Source organism: Vidua macroura, chromosome Z, assembly GCF_024509145.1.
Source record: "Vidua macroura isolate BioBank_ID:100142 chromosome Z, ASM2450914v1, whole genome shotgun sequence".
Classification (NCBI taxonomy): Eukaryota; Metazoa; Chordata; class Aves; order Passeriformes; family Viduidae; genus Vidua; species Vidua macroura.
This window is the reverse complement of record NC_071611.1, coordinates 82,497,193-82,518,000: the sequence shown is the minus strand read 5'-3', so window position 1 is coordinate 82,518,000 and position 20,808 is coordinate 82,497,193. Positions and strand designations below refer to the sequence as shown.

At 45.6% G+C, this 20,808-nt stretch overlaps 1 protein-coding gene across 1 annotated transcript in view; it reads left to right on the top strand.

The window, feature by feature from the left end:
- The first annotated feature begins 17 nt into the window (after window positions 1-17).
- MSH3 (mutS homolog 3) overlaps window positions 18-20,808 on the top strand; it is a 97,150-nt gene continuing 76,359 nt past the window's right edge. Inside the window, exons 1-8 of the mRNA XM_054002553.1 lie at window positions 18-119; window positions 2,132-2,255; window positions 2,873-3,081; window positions 5,277-5,489; window positions 6,838-6,954; window positions 7,731-7,848; window positions 8,350-8,495; window positions 9,481-9,647. Coding sequence (XP_053858528.1) covers window positions 18-119; window positions 2,132-2,255; window positions 2,873-3,081; window positions 5,277-5,489; window positions 6,838-6,954; window positions 7,731-7,848; window positions 8,350-8,495; window positions 9,481-9,647 — 1,196 coding nt within the window. The remainder of the gene's footprint in view (window positions 120-2,131; window positions 2,256-2,872; window positions 3,082-5,276; window positions 5,490-6,837; window positions 6,955-7,730; window positions 7,849-8,349; window positions 8,496-9,480; window positions 9,648-20,808) is intronic.

Here is a 20,808-nt window from a genome sequence, read left to right as displayed (position 1 = left end):
CGGCGCGGGGCCCGGCCATGCCGCGCGGCCGGCGGGGCGGCGGGGCCGCGGGGCAGCCGGTGCTCAGCCGGTTCTTCGGGGCGGCGGCGAGCGGCGGCGAGCGCGGGCCACCCTACACGGTGCGCGGGGTGGGGCGGGGCGGGCACGGCCCGCTATCCCGGTAGCCATCCCGGTAGCCATCCCGGTATTCCCTGTCCGGGGCACGGACACTGCGGGACACCTGCCGGCTGTGGCATCTGTGTGGCGCTGGGCACTGGTACCCCGGTACTCGGGGAGCAGCCTGGCAGGAAGGACACGGAGCTGCCCGAGAGGCTCCGGGGCAGGCACAGAGCGGATCTGGGCTCTGCAGCATCGCTGGGCTGGGCTGAGCCTGCGGGAGCTGGGCCTGGGCAGGCTGGAGAAGGGAAGGGCGAGAGGGGATCCCATCCATCCATCCATCCAACATCTGCCAGGGCTGCCAGAGGCTGGGCCGGGCTCTGCTCGGTGCTGCCGGCGGCGGCGGGAGCAGCGCTGCCCATAAAATCAAGGGCAGCGAGTTGCAGGGCAGCAGGAGGAAGAAGTTGTGTGCGTGGAGGGGCAGAGCCCTGGAACAGCTGCCCAGGGAGGGCCTGGAGTGTCCCTGTGTGGAGCCATGCCAGCCCCAGCTGGACACGTTCCTGGGCAGCTCCAGAGGAGCCTTCCAGCCCCAAACACCCTGGGATCTGTGATACAGGATGTGCCTGTTTCAGAGGAGCTGGAGCTTGGCGCAGGTTCGGTGTGCTGAGCAAGGCCAGCGTGTTGGTCCATGACACTGGGGCTTCATTCCACAGTGTTGAACCCCTGTGCCTTCCAGTTTTGCAAAATGTGGAATACGTTAAGGTTCTCATAAGTCAGGGTGTTCTCTGAGGCTTAATCTCTGTGTGCCTGATCAGTGGGACAGGCAGCAGCTGCATCCCTCAGTCAAGGGAATCCTGCAGTTATCAAGTTTAAGGGATTTAGATCAGGATGGCCTTGCAGACTTGTGTAAGTGCTCAGTGCTGCGGCTGACCCCAGCCCGTGGCAGCGCCGAGCTCAGCCCTGCAGCTGGGACAGAGCCCAGGTGCTGTACCTGGGCAGGTGCAGAGCCCGGCCGGGGCCGGCCAGCCTGCGTGGCAGCTCGGTCACTGGTGGGAGCTGCCAGCTCTGCCCTGCTGTAAGGAGTGTCAGTAATGGCAGGGAGAGGGCAGGGGGTGAGCTGGAGCAGCCCGGGCAGCTCCAGCTGCTCCAGCCTTGGGGCACACTGAGGAATGAATCCCGTTTTTGGGCAGCTCTGGCACGCAGTGAGCCGTGCTCCTGTCCCGGGTGCTGGAGCTCAGGTGGCTCAGGGGTCTGAGTGCTGGTAGGTGCAAGGCCAAAAGAGCCTGCAGTGATGCAGATCCTCCCTGTGTCACCGCTGGGGAAAAGTGGCTCTGTCTCTGCAACTGGATTTCATTCTGAGTTTGTATTTTCCGCTCTCCCTGTAGTTACTATTTCCAACCTCTTCTGGCCCTGGAAGGGTGTTTGATTTTTTTACCTGTGACTCAAGTCAGTTATTTTGGTTGCCTTTGGTCCAAATATATTTTGAAAGCTGTGATTACATCTTTCTGCCCTTGTAGAATAAACTTCCTGATTAGTGTTAATTTGGTGGTATTTCACAGTGGACTTGAAAACTGCTACTCTGTGTTTATGTGGAGTTTTTGGGTTTAGTTGGCGAGGTTGGAGTTCCTGCTTAGTTCTAAGGAAATTGAAATTCCATGGTTAAACCGCCTGAGGTCACGATAGGAGATGTGGATGCAAGCTGCTGAAAGCACCTGTTGTGTGCTTCTGTGCAAAGTGTTTATGTTTTCTTGGACTTACAAGTTAGTTCTTCATATTTAGTCGAGCTTCTCGCAAAAGATCAATGATGAAACAGCAAAATTGATGGATTTTCTGTTTACATGGTGTTCTAACTGCATGTTTCAAAAGACATCTAAGGAGCAGGATGCTGCAAGCTCCTCCATCCTGGCCTTGAACAATACCAGGGATGGGAGGCTGGACTATTTTGCATTAACTTATTGTGAAGTTGCTTTGTTCTCTTTCAGAGGACAGCAAACAGAAAAGATAACTGAACTTATTAGTTTAATTAATGTTTCAGGCTTCTAAGTGTGGCACAAAAAGGAGCACATCTACTGAAAGCAATGAACCCTGTGAAAAGAAGACCAAGGCAAGGCAAATTACTCTGGAAGAGATCTGTAACCCACTGAAGACTCAGGATAAAAGTGAGTTCACTGTTAGCAAACCTTCAAGCACTGGCAGCCAGTAAATAAGTTTTTCATTGCCAGCTGCTCTGTTGCCTCAGAAATGCCCGAGTTCCATCTGGCTTTGAGCAGAGAATTTAATAATTTAATGCTGGTATGAAAACCAGTGAGTGTAAAATTCATTACATTTCAATAGAAGGAATTAGCCTCTTGAGTTTCAAAGAGGGAACACTATTAAATTTGTTGGTGTGATGCTTTGAAATGTCACTAGTACAGCCTCAAGAGGCAAACTGCTTAAAGAAATGTATTGAAAAAAAATCTGCTCGATTCCCAGTATTCTTAGCTAACTTTATGGCTGTGCAGTTGTCAGTCCAAAAAATAGTGATGCATCTCTTCCCACGTGGAAAGAAGCACACAAGTGAGGAATATTGGTTTTCCAGGGAAGTTAACCAAGCTGTTTAAGTGCATGATTCTGTCAGGCTGGCAGAAATACTGCAGTGGGAGAGGGGAGGGAACACAGGGAAGAGAGACAATGGAGCAAAATGGTTGTGTTCTGTGCTTACTGATGTTCTTCTAATAGGCATTCCCTTTTAGAAAATAAGTTGCTAATATGTTTTTGTTGTGAATTTTCACCGAAGAAGAATCTCAGAAGTGTGAGAAGTCCCGTATCAGTTTGGAAACTCTGGGCAGGCTGAGAGAGTTCTGCAGTGATTCAGACCAGCAGTGTACCAGCCTCCGGGAGGATGGCTTTCAGGAGAAAGGGAAATGTCCCAGTATTACTGGGAGGAGCTCAGAACTGAAAAATCCTCTTCCATCTTGGGACAGCAGCCCAAAGGCTGCACAGAAGGTACGCAGAGTGGATTGCTTGTTATGAGTTAAACCAGCAAGCTTTGGCACAAGCTTCCCTTTGTGCTCCTTTGCTCTGATGTGGAATGGTGCAGCAGAACCCCACAGACCTGGGTTTGTGTGCAGATGCTTTCAACACCCTCATAACACATGTTCAGAGTGGCACTTTGCTCACCTTGCTTTCAGTTCCACCAGTTTTGATGTGGGCTCTCAAACTTCCAACAGGCTTTCTTTGCAAAAATGTTGTGTAGGGTTATCTCTGAGATGTGGCTTAATCTAGTTGCTGGTAAATCTAACTAGTAAAGGTGTACCTGCTTTTTTCATCTGCAGAAGGTAGGGGGGGCTCACACAAAAAATCGTCATGATATGTGTGGTGCAAGTCAAGAGACTTGAATGTAGTAAGAGTATTTTGCTTCCCCTTTACTTATGGGGGTAGTTAACATTAGTTAATTGGGGGGTTTGGGGGCCAGCAGCTCAGGTCTTAGAATGCATCTCATGGATGCTCTTTAGTGGAGTTCTGCATTTGGCTTTTTGAGGGAAGGAGCTTGTATGAAAACCTGATTTTAACCTTCCCTCTCTTAGGGCTGTGGCCTTTAACTGGGGTGGGGGGGGTCTGCTTTGTGTGGATGTGGGGTCCAAATGCTGAAGTGAGCAGCTTGTGGCAAGATAATTCTGTTGTGGTAAGGGGTTGAGGTTATGAGGATGTGGTCAGTTGGAGAACCCAGAAGACTGATTCCAGGGCTGGCCTGCCTTCCTTGGAAGGGATCTTTTTAGCTGTTTGTGTCTTGCTGTTTACTTACCAATCTTCCTCCAGCTGGTAACTTAGACCATCTCAACAGGTCAGCTCTTGTGTTTGTTTTTACTCATTTTGCCTGGTTTCATGCCCTCATTTCACATGCTTTGTCATGACAGTTGCCTGTAAAACGAGACAAGGTCACCCTGTTTGGCTGGCACAGACCTTGGACTGAAGAGTGCTGACTCTGTGAGCTGAGGATTTTGCAGCAGAGACACCTGAGCTCCTGAGGCCACCCAAGTTCTGGGTGCAGGGCAGCTTTATTTGGGCTGGGCTGGGTTCTCTTGCTTAGTGGTGTGCAGCTGTGGGGGTTTTGCAGTCACAGCTAAGTGCTGTTTTTCCCCAGTTGTTCTTTGGCTGCACACTTTGTAGATGTCCATGTCCCAAAGTATAGTATTTAAGCTACCTCTGTTTTGTTTTTTTTTTTTTTTTTTTTTTTTTCTTTCTGAATTGCCATTGCTGCTAAACAGTATGTTCACTTTGTTTCTTGTAATCTGAACGGGACCCTTGGTAGAAATGGAAGTTTACTGGATTTGTTTGCAGATGCAGAGTTTATAGCACAACCTGATTAATTGTGTTTTGAATAGTCACACGCTTTAAAAAACTCTGGAGGGTGTTGTCTTTGTATTTTGTTTAACCAGTATTATCTGTACTTGATCTTGTGATATAAGTGAGGAGGAATTTTGCTATAAGTGGAACACTTTTCAGCGTTTTTCTCTGCACTTCTGAACCCATCACTCTGCTGACAATACAGAACAGTGCAGCGTGGTAGAGCTGAAGCTGCTTGGCAAGAACAGGCTACACAATGTCATTGCAAATGATAAACTGCAGACAGAGTGAGCTCAAAGCATTTCGCAATTCAGGTTTTAGAAACTGTAGTGTAGATTTTCTGTGTTCTGAGGGGTTTGCTGAACTTATGAAGTGCAGACTAGAGAAGGAGTACAGTTTTGGTGTCTGAGACAGCGAACTGAGACTCAAATTGGTTTATTTCTCGATTTAATGTGGATTTTTGGAACATCATTAATCTCTTTGTGCTGGAGTTTCTCACCTGTAAACTGGAGCATTAATTCATCCTTATTTCAATGTATGGCTTGTTCAGACTGCCCAGCCTTTGCAGCCTGCATTGTCTTGGTCTGTGCTTTGAGAGCTTATGATACAGTAGGGTTCTGATTTCCCCTCAGGCGTCTTGATGACTAACTAGTTTTGTCTTTCATGACTTTTTAATTCCTTTTAATTCCAAATACACTGTGTTCTGTATATCCTGCTGCAATAGTTGTGCTGCAGCTTGGGGGCTCTTCAATGCAAGAGCAATCTTCAGGTGTGTGGTGAGTGCAAACCACGGAGGGGGCGATTTGATTTGTTTGATGATTCCTAATTTCCACTTTTCCATCTTTTATTTACAGGAGGAGTTACAGTGTAATCTTAGTCAGTTTTCTGCGTCTCTTAAGTCTTATGAAAATTCTCAAAATTCATCAGAGACAAATCTTAATAAAAGAACCAAAAGCATTTACACTCCACTAGAACTCCAGTTCATAGAAATGAAGAAAAAGTATAAGGACGCTGTTTTGTGTGTGGAATGTGGATACAAATACCGGTTCTTTGGACAAGATGCAGAGGTAATTTTTTCCAAGATTATGGGAAGATACTTGGATTATGCTGTTGTCATCCTAGGTCTGTGGCCAGTTCTGGAAGGGAGGCTTCTCTGGGGGCATAAGTTTTAAGGGTTTTTTTGTTTTGTTTTGTTACTTGAAATCAGGATGAAAAATCTCTGCGTGCTGAAATTCAAGACTATCCATTATGCACTTTTTTTTTTTTTTTGCCAAAATGGCATTTATTACTCCGTAATCACATAGTAGTGCTTGCTGTCTTGTATATCGAGAATTTAAGGTGAGTTCCTAGAATAAATTTTTGTGGGGATTAAAGTTGAAAAACTTTGTGAGGTGAATTGCATGGCTCAGAACTCTGCTATAATATATATCTAACTGTAATGTATGACATTAGGAATCTTTCAGATTGAAAGGCAGTGGAGCAAGTGGTGTTAGAAAAGATGAATATAGCAGGTATAGCCTGGGTGCAGAGAGCATCCTGAATGCATGCCTGGATGTGGCACCTACACATGGCAGATCTGTAGGAGCTGGAAAGCACTATATAACAAACATAATGTTAAAGTGATGGTTTGTAAATGTTTCATAATGCTTTTCCTTATGATCTGCCCCAAAGTCGTTGCTGCCAACCTTTGGTGCTATTTTCACACTTGAGACCACTGAGAAATGTTGCTTGGTTACTGGGAATTCATTTTTCCCATCATATTTGTGCTGTGCAATTTGTCTGCTCATTTGCTGGTGTACTTACAGCCCAGAAATAGAAATATGCTGTTCAGATGGATGGGTCAGTGTTTGCCTGCAGGTCCTGCCTAACACCCCATTCTCTGCTCAGTGACCACTTGCCTTTTTGCTAAGGGGCAGAAAGACCATACAAATCACACATGATAAAGTCACATTTTAGTAAGCGTTGTTACTCTTTTTTTATTAAGTGTTTAGTTTCCACTGCTGTTCAATATTGATTTCTCAGTATTTTAGTTGATTGGCCAGGTTAATCCTGTCTTTATGACCACAAACTGAATGCTTCCATTCCTGCTGGGTTTGCAGTGGCGTGAAAATCGTTTGACCTTTTGCTGAGCTGTGTTTCAGACCCTGTGTGTGTGCAGTGTGGGTGGTTTACCTCACAGTGGTAAAGATCAAGGTGCAACCTTTAAAACCTGACACCTGCAGCCTGTGATAGTGAATCCCCTGTTTATGGCAATGCTGGGACAGGGAGGTGGAGGGGCCCCTCCAGGCTTTCTCCTGGAATGTTTTCCCTTTGTCACCGAGCTTTTAATTGTAGTTGTGCATCACTGTTGTCATAGAGATAAGCTCCTTACCTTCTTAAATTACTTTGTGACCCGTGTGCTGACTCTTGTTGCAGATTGCAGCTAAGGAGCTGAACATTTACTGTCACCTGGATCACAACTTCATGACTGCCAGCATCCCCAGCCACCGGCTCTTCGTCCACGTGCGCCGCCTCGTAGCCAAGGGACACAAGGTTGCCCCTGACTCCTGCTAATTGAGTACAGGCCAGCCCTGAGAGAACTTGCACTGCTTGTACCAGCACTTAGTTTCAGCTGAGAAGTGGGCAGCTCATTATCCCCGGCTCCTGCAGTAGAAATGGCCAACTTCCCTTTGTTTCAATTTCTCTGTGTTGGGGGCGTCATGAGCCATTAGCAGATTCAGAGAAGTATCTTCATTTTTTCAGGAACAGTTCCAGAACAATTATTTTTCTCAGTGTTTCAGTATCGAGTTTTTGCATTTAATAAGGAGAAATGTACATGTCCTCTCTCTGTTTTCTTGTTCCTCACATCCTTGTTTTTCTTATCCCAGCCCATTGTTTTTTTTTTCTCTGTTCCTTCCTATTCTGGATCCCTGTAATTCCGTGGCTTTCTGGTGATAACCGCTTTTTCTGCTTCAATTTCTAAGAAAAGGACTTGCTGATTCTAAATTGGATGCAAGCAACCATTCTCTAATAAGCAGTGGTGTCCAGCTAAATTGTTTCAAAATAGGATGAGAAGCACAGGTACAGAAGTTGAGAGGGCAGTCAGGAGTAGGAAAAAGGTCAGGAAAATAATATATAATTATAATAATGCCTTATAATCTCATTAGTAGGACTGATGTGAGAGCCCTCTCTGTTGATGATGTATTTCAGCTTGAATTATGCATTTGTTGTTTACACATCTTAAAAAGATTACCAGATATATAAAATTTAAAAAAAAAAAAAAAAAATTACCAGAGATCTGACTTTGTTTCTTGTTTGTCTGCCTGTAGGTTGGAGTAATAAAACAAATGGAGACTGCAGCACTGAAAGCTGCTGGAGAAAATAAAAGCTCTCTCTTCAGCCGTAAGCTGACTGCCCTCTACACTAAGTCTACACTTATTGGAGAAGATATCCTTTTCAAATAAACTTGGTTTCTGACTAACCTTTGGGAGGCCTTGATTCTAGTGTTATCACCAGGATGGAGCATGAGCAGCTAGTGGCTGACATAAGAGTGGCAGCAGGAAATAAAGTTCCCTTAATTTTTTTGTTTGCTGCCTTTACAAACAATTTAGTCTCCTCAGGGCTGTAGGTTTGTTGTGTTTACTGTAGTTGCCTTCTGAAGTCATGTAGTGGACTTAGCAAATCTGCAGTGTCCTGCAGGTCTCGTTTAGAAAGTGTTAAAATGAGAGAGAAACAGCTTTTAACCAATTAATTTAATTTCTTCCACTTTTTGTTTTGCTCTATCCTGTCTTATCTACCTCATGCTTTAAACTTAATTTCTCAAACAATAGATACCAGGAGCTAAAAAAATTGTTAGATTAATGTTTGAGAGAGTACAAGACTTAGATCTGGAAAGACCTGTGACCAGTCCACCCAAATCTGTGTAGTATTTCTTTTAACATTTGTTACATGTGAACCCTTTGTTGAAGCTGGACGATGCTGTAGATGTTGAAGAGGTAACAGCAGATGTCCCTGATAACTACCTCCTCTGCATCTGTGAAAACGGAGACAACCTGAAGGACAGGAAGAAAGGTGACATTGTTACAGGCATTGTGGTAAGTTAGTTTCTCACGAGTCAGTATTTTAGGGTCAGCGTGGGGTTGTTTTGTTGTGCATTTTGTTATTTTTCTGGGGAGGTGGGTGGCTACCTTGTTAAATTCATGACTGTTCTGTCTTTCAGATTTTATTTTGCGGGGGAGTAGGAATTGATTTCTTTTTTTTTTTTTTTTCAAAAAAGAGGCACTTTAGGTAAGATGTCTATGTGTGAACTGTGATGGCTTTATATTTGAAAACTTCAGAAAAGGGATGGAGTGGATAGCTGAACATTTATCAAACTGGTTTTGCTCCTGTTTCACTTGAAAACATACTAGTGTTTTAACCAAATACACTAGGGAAATCATTAGTTCAGATGCTTTACAAATTTCAATGTTTAAACATATTTAGGGTCAATATTTTAAAGCTTGTGAACACTTTTTACCTCTACAAAATAGCATTCTGTAGAGGATTTTTTACCACTTACACTTCAGATTTGTATTGGTGAAGATTAAACCCAGTCCTGTTTAACCAGCAAAACACAGTGATAACTGAAGCCCAGTCAGCTGGTAATGAATTAATTAAAAAGTATCTTGATTGTGTCTCTGTTTGAATGTCATACTGCTGCTGGGAGAGAACAACAGAAGCAAATTCCAGTTCAAATTACACGTGCATTTCATAGACTTCAGTTAATAGATTTGTCTAGTATTAAAAATTGAACAGTGATGGACTGGTAGGAACAAAAGCACATTTACATTTGTAAGGTATTGTTGCCACTTACCAAGACAAAGCTGTGTTAGGGTTTTGAAGTTATTTTTGTATCATGGGTTTGAAAAAAAAAAAAAAAGCACTTTCAGGTTTCTTGATCTGCCGCTTCCACTGTGTGTAGCGGTGTGGTATAATTTTACACCGTAGATTTTCTTTCTGGTTAACAGTCTGAGCCACTGAAGCAGTCCCTGAAAACGTGAATATTCACAGGATGTATGTGTGTATGTCTCTGTTTGGCAGGCGATCCAGCCAACCACAGGAGAAGTAATTTTTGACAGTTTTCGGGACTGTGCTTCCCGCTCGGAGCTGGAGAGTCGGGTTCTGCGCCTGCAGCCAGTTGAAATAATTCTTCCATCTAGGCTGTCCGATCAATCTGAAAAGCTCATCCACAGTATAACCTCCATGAGGTGAGTTCTGTGGGTGGTTTGTAGTTTGGGGTTCTCTTTCCCAGAGCCACCAGTGGAGCTGAGATCCAGGAGCAGGTATGGATGTGTAGTTCTGTCGTGGCTCTTTCCAGAGTGGCTGCAGTTTCCTGCTGGGTTCACAACTTCCCAAATCCCTCAGAGTTCTGGGCACTTGCTCCTAAGTTGTGTTTGGACTGAAGTTCATGGCTTCTGACTCTGGCCTGTGAAAGATTTGTGCACTTAAACGTTGTCATTGTTGTGGTCCTGCCACCACACTCCTGATCACAGGATCTGCTGGAATAATTTCCAAGCTCATGCACTTACCTTTCAGATCTAAAAGAGGTGTTGTGTGGCTTTTCCCCCCCTGTTTGTCATAGTTTTGAGGTCTCTAAAAGACACCAGACCTCCTTTTCTATTACTATAGATAGGTGTAGAAAGCCTTTGCAAATGGTATTTGATCCTGTTTGTCCCATTACACCATCTAGGACTTGGGTACAGATCTGAAAGTATTGTGACTGGTCATCTCTTTGCTCTGAGTTCTCTTGGCATGTTTCAAGAGGAAATTTGTTACCTGTTTTCTCTATATTTGTTATTTTTTCTGTGTAGTAAAGCCAGAGTAGGATGTAATTTTTAGGTTGATAGATGAAAGATGAAGCAGTCTTCTGAACAGAGGGGATGAAAGCTTGCAGATGCAATTTTTTGGAGGAAATTTCAGTTTTTCACTTTTTTAACCATGTAATTTTGGGCTGTAGAGAGCTGGTTTGGAGTTTGACATTTCAGTTTTGAATGAAGTAGTCATTCTGGTGCAAATTTGGGAAAGTGGTTGTGATATTTTTTTTTCCTTTTTCTTTGTGTTTTTTTGGTTGTGGCACAGTTGAGAATGTTAATGAGTGACTTCTTATTTTTATGAAGACAAAAAAATGCTACCCATTAGCTGATTTTGTGAACAGGGATTAGTTTGTAGTTTTTTCACCTTTCTGGTAATTTACTGGGCAACTTTCTAGCCCAAATGCCTTTAATTACATGAGAGTGACAAAAAAAGAACACATTATTGCCCTACACCTCAGTAGCCTTATTTTAAAAACAATTCTTTGTGGATTTTTTTTTCTCGTACCAGAGATTAAACCACTAGAGGGCCCTGAAGTATTTCATAGTAATTTAAGTGATTTCAATATGCTACTTTTTTGTGCTTTTAATTAGGTTTGTTTTTGTGCAGTTTCTTTTGTACAGCAGTAATTTAATGTTAATGCATATTGAGATGTCTGTAGTATTCAGGTTTGGTTATTGGCCCAGTATCTGGTGATTTCATCTTTTAGCAGCTCTTTTCTAAAACCCGTGGTTGAGAATCTTCCCTGAGCCGTAAAAAGTTAAATTTCCATAATTTTTTAAAGACCTTTCTAAATAAAACAGTGGGAACCAGATCTTGTGGTTCAAGAAGGGTCTTCATCTCTTTGTGTGTTAGGGGTGCAGCAGAAAAACATTGGGATGATGAAAACAGAGTAGAGATGGGGAGAGAAGTAGTCCCAGGAGACTAGAGCTTGGAGAGGTTGGGAGAAGAGGAGAGGAGAGAAGGGAGAAGAGAAAGGGAAGGGGAAAAGAGGAAGGAAAGGGAAGAGAAGGGAAAGAGGAAGAGAAGGGAGAAGAGAAGGCAAAGAAGAAAAGGAGGGAAAAGAGAAAGAGAAGGGAGAGGGGGAAGAGAAGAGAAAAGAGAAAGAGGAAGAAAAGAGAAGAGGGAGAGAAAGGGAAAGAGGAAGAGAAGTCTTTTTACTCCTCCTGTGTAGTGTGAGAGTTGCAGCAGGGGTGATTTGGTGTTGGATGTTGTGTACTAGGGCTTGGCACTGAGTGAGCAAGGTGATGTGGCCAGCACAAGGACTGTGCTTAGGGTTACCAAAAGAATGAAATAAAATGTTGAGCTAAGCTGCAGCTTTGTGAGAGAAGCCCTAAGTTAGTTCAGTGCCCCTTTACACTGCCAAGAGTTGAAAGTCTCTGTGCTTCCCTTCATTTTCTGTGAGGGTTTGTTTTTTTTTTATTCTTTACTATTCTAGGGTGGATTCAATGACTAGAAAATACTATTCAAGCACACTGAGCTGGGGGCCAGTGAAGAGCCTTCCCTCAAAAGCAAAGCTTATATTAAAAGTAGGTTACAAAAAGTGGTTCAGGACAAACTGCTCTGGTGGGTACTGTGCTGTTTCCAAACTGATAGTAAATCTGTTTGTAAGTGCTGACCCACCTGGAACAAAATCTTGTCATGGTTTTAACTTCCTTTTTTCTAGAAATCAAAGAAAAAGTCTTGCCTTCAGAAAATACTGTTATTTTTTTTCCAAAGAACAGAGTGTTTTGTACTCCAAGTTCTTTCTAGTCGAGGGTCAGCACCCACCCTCCTTAACATGTTGTCTGCTTTAAAACCTGGCCTGTATTGGTCTCCTGACATTGTCTTTGAGGCTCCTTGGGGATATTTTTGCTCCTCTCATGTTGCCCCTTCCTTGTTTCCTTGAAAAATTCAGTGCCTCTTCAGAGTACTCCATCGTTCCTCTTTTTTTCCATTTGCCCCTTTTTTTTTTTTGCAGTGTTTCATTCTGTAGCATTCTTGGACACCCTGTGGAAGCACACTGATCACAAGTAACTTTAAACCCACAGCGTTCCACCCAGGTCTGCGCTGTTTGCTTTAGGCTGCAGGTAGTCTGCACCTTCTTGCCTGTGGTAACCCTAAGGTTCTGAATATGGGGTTCAGGTTTCTGCTCTCTCCTGAGTACTGCAGTAGTCTTTGGCTTGGAGTTGGTTCCCTGGAATCCCCTTCTCTTTCAGACCCATTGAGAAATAAAGCTCATCCTCCCTCTCCAGGCATGATGGAATCCCTCGAGTAGGTGAACCTCCATCATGTTCAACACAAGCCTTTTTAATTTGTGTTTCAGGACCTCTGCAAATATAATTTCAAGCTCTTTCTGCTAAGTGCAGTGCTAATAGCCCTCTGGTTTAGCAGTGGCCTCTGCTTTAAACTGTATTGGGTGAGGTCTCTGCAGGTTTGTTCCTCTCCAGTTTCTGTCATGGTCTCTTAGAGTGAGCTGTAGTGGGTTTATTACATTTGGTCAATAGCTGTTCAGTGCTAATTGCTCTCATGGACAGAGTTATGGATTTATGCCATCAGTCAAGTAGAAACTCAGCTGGGATGAACTCTGACTTGTAACTGCTGTGTACGAAATGCTTTTAATTTTGTGGCTATATGTGACTGCTGGTTGCTCAGATCAGATCATTCATGTAGTTAATGTTGAGGATTTTTTTTTTTTTGTGAAGGGCGTGTGCATTTATTTACATAGCTCCTGAGGTTTGTAGGTGAGCAAGGACAGGAAGGGTTGTAGTGGCAAAAACAAGACCCCAAAGGGTTACAGTGAGAGTAAAGAGCATTGCACATTAAGTGGTGGAACAGAGAGGAGTGGAGAGTGTCTGAAGGGCTGGTGATCATAAAAAACAGTGGTTTGTATAGCTTGTAATGTTCCCATGGATTTTTAAGTGAAAGGCAAGCTGTGACAACCATCTTGAGAATGTTTTGTGTCAGTGGAAGCTGCAAGCAGTTAAATTTGCAGCAGGGAAGAAAAAAGCGACCGAAGTGCAAAAGCAGCACGTGAGCTTTTTTTCTGTAAATACAAACCCCAAATGCATCAGTGAACAGGTATTCACTGACCAAAGGGGTGTTTTGCCCTGCTGAGAGCCCAGCCTGTGGTCTGTGCAGCCAGCTGCTTGAGATGGTCATGTCAGAGCTCTCTCCTTTTGAATGGACAGGGGGGAAAAAAAATCCACCACAGTATTGCCACCTCATGCAGTGGCCTGGAAGAGTTGCTGGATGGTGTTTTTTTGGCAGTTTTATCCAGTCTCAGTCAGGACATGCTGCTGTTCTCAGCAGTGGCATTCGTTATCTTCTGTGGCATTGCAGGTGAGGGAGGTGTGGGGCTCGCCTCTTGTTTGACAAATTGTTGAAGAGTGAAGTGCATTGATTTGCCACACCTGCCTGACTGCCCCTCACAGTTTGGGGTTACTGTCCCCCCATGCACGTGGGGTTGTTGATGCAGGGACACGAAGAGGCAGTTTCAAAGCCCTGTGTCCAAATGCAGAATGCAGTGCACTGTCCTTACCCTGGATGGTAAAATAGATTAAAAAAATGTTAGCACTGCTTTTTACAGCAACATCTGGCCTTTGCAGGCCTTGCCTTGCCCAGCCCTTGTGTTTTTGTGAATTTCCCCCCAGGCCAAAGCTCTGATGAGCTTCCCTGGCTCAAAGGTGCATTATTTCTCATGTGACTGCAAAGCATGGAAAACGTGCTGTGTTCAGCAGCTGCATTTGTGGCATTATTGCACTGATTAGTAATATTCATGGGTGTGGACTTTTTTTCCCCTCCCCTCCATTTAAGGTAGAAATCATTAAATTAAGAACAATTAGGTCTTGAGCCTTGATGCTTGTCCAGTTTCTTGGTATCAAGAAGCTAACTTTTACATAGGGAAAAAAAGAAAAAAACCCCTTACCTTATAAACAGAAGTAGGAAAAAAAAAACTTGAGAGCCTTTATTAGCATGTTTTGGCAACTGTTTGATTTATTATTACAGGACAGATCAGAAATTGTAGGAGGTGACAAGTAAGTTGTGGTACTTTTTTTTTTTTTGTCCTCTCTGGGTGTGATGTTTCTTGTTTCTTCTTTCAGTATATATTCATATGCTGTAATTTTTCACATATTCAAATGGAGAATGACTCTTAAGCTCTTAAAACTGGCGTGCAAGTTTAAATCTTTTTTAGCAGTCTATGAATGTTGGCATATTTATTAAAGTCCTAGCCTAGTCCTATTTTGTTTCAATAAGGACTGCTTTTTCGTAATTTATTAAGCTTTGAAGCTGACTTGGGACATAACTCCTTCCCTGTGAGACAGTGGCCTTGAGGATACCGTGGATGTGTTAACTTCTCAAACACTACTTCTTCCCCCATTTCCTGCCCTCATTGTTAGGAGTTAGAAATTGCCAGGAATTAGAAATTCAGCAGTTTTAATCCAGGCAGTGATGTCAATGAGACAATGTGAGAGAGAGGAAGACTGAGGCTGTCTGCATGTTTGACATGCAGGTAGCAGTGAGGTGGAGTGAGGAGAGTAAAGCTCTTGTTGTCCTGGTTCCCAGCCCTTCCTGAGCTGGGGAAGAGAGAAAGGCCATGAATTTATTTATTTTTCATACACCCGGAATGCAATTGTTTTCTTAATTTTGGAGAGAATGGAACTGAAGTGGGGTTTTAAGTGCCATCAGTCCGATGAACTGCAGAAAGGAACAAGATTTATCTTCTGGGCTGTCTTTAGCAGTTAAATTCTGTGCTTGACTGAGAACGTTTGTCTCTTTTAATAGATGTTCTTTCCTGTGTATGGCAGAGGTAAGAGGCTTTTGGTAAATTACACTCCTGAGGAGTGTGCTTTAGGCATGGACTCTTCCTCTGGGAATTTGCAACAGTACAAATGACTGTTAGATGTTCAAAATTCACCTGAATGTTTTCTGGGTTCTTAATGGAGAATTTGAAATCACTACTATTGTAATTAACTCTGTATTACTTAGCAGCACAGTATTTTTTAAAGCAAAAAGATTTTGTGTAAGATACTTGCTTTCAGCTTATGTGAAAGACTTTCAGCAGCGGGAGGTAGATGTACTTAAGAACATTTTCTAGCAAATATATTTGAGTGTATTTGTGCTTTTTGTTGTGCCTGTCAGGCCAGCTTCTGTCAGGTAGAAGATAACTGTTAGCCCCTCCATCCCTACAGCTGTGCTCCTGCTCTCTGGAGTCTTTGCCACCTCCTCCTGTCTCTGCCCTTCTGTTTATGTGTCTTGGGTGTCCTTGTCCTCATTTCCAGCCAGAATCCAGGCATTCCTGGCAGCCTGGCAGTGTCCTTCTCCTGCAGCCCCCTCTGCAGAGCTGAGGCTGAGGGGACCTTCAGGTGGAGAGAGAAGCAGCAGGTACGACCTTGGGGAGGGTGCAAGTGACACCCCTCCAACCTGCCTCATCTGTCGCATGCCCTGGGCAGTGCAGGGCTGTGGAAAGGAAGGATAACTTTCCTGGACAGCTTCCTGGACAGCCACCTGCCACCTCACTGCATGCCTTCTGCTTTGTGGCTGTGCATCTTCCTTTTTACTAAACAGGTCTTGCCAGGGCTTGAGGAGGAGCCAGGAGAGCACTGTGAAGAGCAAGGTGGTGTTCATATAATCATGGAGGCCTTTGGTTGGAAGGGGCTTTTATAGGTCATCCAGGCCAACCCCCCCTGCTGCAGGTGGGTCAGAGCCCTGTCCAGCCACACCTTGAGTGTCTCCAGGGGTGGGGCACCCACCTCCTCCTGGGCACCCTGTGCCAGGGCCTCTCCACCCTCATGGTGAAATTCTCCTTCCCCATATCCAGTCTGAATCTGCTCTCTTTGAGTTTAAAAGCATCAACCCTTGCCATGTCTCAGCAGACCTACTGAAAATTCTGTCCCCATCTTCCTTATGGGCCCCCTGTAAGAACTGCAAGGCCACCCTGAGCTCAGCCCAAAGCTTCTCCTGCCCGGCTGAGCAATGGCAGCCGTGCCAGCCTTTCCTGCCAGCAGAGCTGCTGCATCCCTCTGCTCATCCTGGAGCCTCCTCTGGCCTGGCTGCAGCAGCTCCAGCTCCTCCCTGTGCTGGCCCAGGGCTGGGGCAGCTCTGCAGGTGGGCTCTGAGCTGAGGGGCAGAGGGGCAGAATCCCCCCTGCCCTGCTGCCCCCGCTGGGCTCAGCCCAGCTCAGGCTTTGGGCTCTGGGCTCAGCCCAGCTCAGGCTTTGGGCTCTGGGCTCAGCCCAGCTCAGGCTTTGGGCTCTGGGCTCAGCCCAGCTCAGGCTTTGGGCTCTGGGCTCAGCCCAGCTCAGGCTCTGGGCTCAGCCCAGCTCAGGCTCTGGGCTCTGGGCTCAGCCCAGCTCAGGCTTTGGGCTCTGGGCTCAGCCCAGCTCAGGCTTTGGGCTCAGCCCAGCACAGGCTTTGGGCTCTGGGCTCAGCCCAGCTCAGGCTTTGGGCTCAGCCCAGCTCAGGCTTTGGGCTCTGGGCTCAGCCCACCTCAGGCTCTGGGCTCAGCCCAGCACAGGCTCTGGGCTCTGGGCTCAGCCCAGCTCAGGCTTTGGGCTCAGCCCATCTCAGGCTTTGGGCTCTGGGCTCAGCCCAGCACAGGCTTTGGGCTCAGCCCAGCTCAGGCTTTGGGCTCTGGGCTCAGCCCAGCACAGGCTTTGGGCTCTGGGCTCAGCCCAGCTCAGGCTTTGGGCTTTGGGCTCAGCCCAGCTCAGGCTTTGGGCTCAGCCCAGCTCAGGCTTTGGGCTTTGGGCTCAGCCCAGCTCAGGCTTTGGGCTCAGCCCAGCTCAGGCTTTGGGCTCTGGGCTCAGCCCAGCACAGGCTTTGGGCTCTGGGCTCAGCCCAGCACAGGCTTTGGGCTCTGGGCTCAGCCCAGCTCAGGCTTTGGGCTCTGGGCTCAGCCCAGCTCAGGCTTTGGGCTCTGGGCTCTGCCCAGCTCAGGCTCTGGGCTCTGGGCTCAGCCCAGCTCAGGCTTTGGGCTCAGCCCAGCTCAGGCTTTGGGCTCTGGGCTCAGCCCAGCTCAGGCTTTGGGCTCAGCCCAGCTCAGGCTTTGGGCTCTGGGCTCAGCCCAGCTCAGGCTCTGGGCTCTGGGCTCAGCCCAGCTCAGGCTTTGGGCTCAGCCCAGCTCAGGCTTTGGGCTCTGGGCTCAGCCCAGCTCAGGCTTTGGGCTCAGCCCAGCTCAGGCTTTGGGCTCTGGGCTCAGCCCAGCTCAGGCTCTGGGCTCTGGGCTCAGCCCAGCTCAGGCTTTGGGCTCAGCCCAGCTCAGGCTTTGGGCTCTGGGCTCAGCCCAGCTCAGGCTCTGGGCTCTGGGCTCAGCCCAGCTCAGGCTTTGGGCTCAGCCCAGCTCAGGCTTTGGGCTCTGGGCTCAGCCCAGCTCAGGCTTTGGGCTCAGCCCAGCTCAGGCTTTGGGCTCTGGGCTCAGCCCAGCTCAGGCTCTGGGCTCTGGGCTCAGCCCAGCTCAGGCTTTGGGCTCAGCCCAGCTCAGGCTCTGGGCTCTGGGCTCAGCCCAGCTCAGGCTTTGGGCTCAGCCCAGCTCAGGCTTTGGGCTCTGGGCTCAGCCCAGCACAGGCTTTGGGCTCAGCCCAGCTCAGGCTTTGGGCTCTGGGCTCAGCCCAGCTCAGGCTCTGGGCTCTGGGCTCAGCCCAGCTCAGGCTTTGGGCTCAGCCCAGCTCAGGCTCTGGGCTCTGGGCTCAGCCCAGCTCAGGCTTTGGGCTCAGCCCAGCTCAGGCTTTGGGCTCTGGGCTCAGCCCAGCTCAGGCTTTGGGCTCTGGGCTCAGCCCAGCACAGGCTTTGGGCTTTGGGCTCAGCCCAGCTCAGGCTTTGGGCTCTGGGCTCAGCCCAGCACAGGCTTTGGGCTTTGGGCTCAGCCCAGCTCAGGCTTTGGGGTCCCAGCTGTGCCCACAGCACCCCCAGGGCTCCTCCAGGGCTACTCCCTCTGCTCAGCCCAGCCTGGATCCAGGCCTGAGCTGGGGGCAGGTCACTGATGTCCACGGGGACTCAGCCTTTGACCACTGCCCTCTGGATGTGCACAGCCAACTGATTCCTGATTCCTGAACAGTCCATCCATCAGACCCATTCCCAGGGCAGTGCTGTTTTTTTTTGTCACTAGGCAAAAAAAAAAAAGGCAAAAAAAAAACCAAAAAAACAAAAAAAAAACCCCAAAAAACCCCAAGACCAGCAAAAACAAACTGCAACAACAAAAGAACCACACACAAAAGACCTCAAAACTAAAACTGAGGAAAAAGAAGCCACCCAAAAAAAAAAAAAACCAAAAAAAAAACCAAAAAAGAAAAATATATTCATTTGAGAGAAAGGGAGCTAGGAAGAGGGGGGGGGGGGAAAGCCTTTAATTAAAGGGAAACAGGTTGTGTAGCTGTCAGAAATCCTTACTTAGAGTATTAATTGATTTGTGAAGCTGTTTTAATTGTCTGAAAAGATAGCACATGAATTTGCATCCTGAAGTGGAGAAGTTAAGCCTTACCATAATGCATCCTGTGTATATTGCCAATGGAGTGCACTTGTTATTCCTCATGGCTTTGAGAAAAAATCCCAGCTTGGTTTGTCTCTGGAAGGCAGCACTGGGATTGGTGCTTTGAGTTAATCTAGGTGGAAATAGCCCTGTGTGACAAAGCAGTCAGGGTGTGAGAAATCACACGTGCCCCGGCTTTTGGGCCCAGCCAGAGTCAGAGCACAGAGCTGACCTGGCACCAGAAGCTGAATGCCAGTGCCCTTGGGCTGCCTAAGCAAACAAACGCTTTCATAAATGCCATAAATTAACTTCATAAATTAACTTCAACTAAGTTAAATTTTGGAATGCTTGTTTTGGAATCTGCTGTTCAGCACTCAAAGCCATGATGTAATTTTTGAGCCATGGCAGAGGGGAAGGCACGCACTCTATCAAATTAATCATCCCGTGGTACATAATTAGCACACTATCAGATGTTATTAATTGCAGAGTAACACGTTTGGTTTTTAATGTACTGAGGAAAGGAGCCCCAACATGGAGTTTCACCTGCAGCTTTGGAGTGCTGCTGGTGGGTTAAGTAAAAAATTGACTTCAGGAGGGTTAAGGAGTTGTGTTCCCACAGCCCCTTTTTATCTGATCATGGCAAAAGTTTTTGTGGCATCCTATCGAGCTGCAGCAGGAAATGGAGACCCACAAACACCAAGAAACCTCTTTCTTTTAACATAATACCTTTTTCTGTTTGTTTTTTTAAAGAAAGAGAGCTTGTCCTGAGTGTGGCCATGTTGAGAGTGGTACATTTGGAGTTGGCTGTTGAGAGAGGACTCAGCAGGATCTGAAATCCCTCTGCTGCAGCCCGGGCACAGGAAGGATTTCAAAAACATGAAGGAATTAATGTATGTTAACAAGGGTGTGTTTTCAGATACTTCTGGCTCATCACTGAGCATGAGCAGAATCTAGAGCAGCACCCTTCATGCTGAGCTGGGTGAAAGGAGTTCTTGGGATTTTGCTGGGAACATTCTTTATATTCTTTATAAAGAATATAAATACATTCTTTATATTTATATTCTTTATATTATGCCATATGACATATTATGCCAACAACTTCTTGAATTTTAAAACAACGACATACAACTTCAAGTTTAATACAACTTCTTGTATTTTAGAAGACACTGTGAACAGAAGTCTGTGTCTTGTGAACAAAAACCTTTTATCTGACAAAAAACCTCAGTTTCACTTAGTACTTTTATCCCTCTGCTCCCTCTAATATTGTGACCATTTAATTGGTTGGTAATAACAGAGGATTTATTACTCAGTTTCCTTCAGTCTTGAGTTACCAAATCTAGTAAGTTGGAGTAAGTATCCATTGTCTGTAGAATTAAGGTGCTTTTTATTTCTTCAATTTTTGACTTACTTGAAAAGCCCCAGGCAGAGCAAAGACAAAAGTCTGCCACCTGTTTTCAGCTCACTTCTCCAGAGATGATGTGCAGCCTTGTGGTACTTAAAATTGTATTTTGAGCTGAACCATTGCCAGCCCCCAAAGAGTAAACATGAGATAAATTGAATTTCAATTTAGAATTCTTTCTTGTTTTTTTTTTTTTCCTTAAAAGCATACCACTTGGCCCAAGCTGCCTTCACCTTCTTCCTCGAAATGTTTTTTTGTTCCATTTGTAAAATAATTTAAGTGGCTTTTTGCAGTTGGCTCCTTAATGGTAAATCCTTGGAAAGAAAAATTACATAGTGCGCAGCATCTGTTAAGTTACATGCTAAATTTACCCATGGGAACAACTGCCTTGCTTTTTCTCTTGTATTAGCTTTTCACAGAACAGGAAATCAAGGTAAATAACAATTTCTGGTGAAAACATCCCACTCTTGGATTACAGGAATGTGGATTAAGGCAAAAATATTTTATGTAGGGGATAGAATTGTTAACACTCTACTTGTATTTATTCTGTTAGAGATGAGACTGTGTTTAAGCATCTTTGTACATCTCACAGGAAAGCCTGAAATGATTTGTTGAAAAATTAACAAGTTCAATTAATCACATTTAATGGACTCTTAAATCTGTATCAGCTTATCAAAGGAGACATTAATTAAAAGTGTAATTGCCCAGCCAGA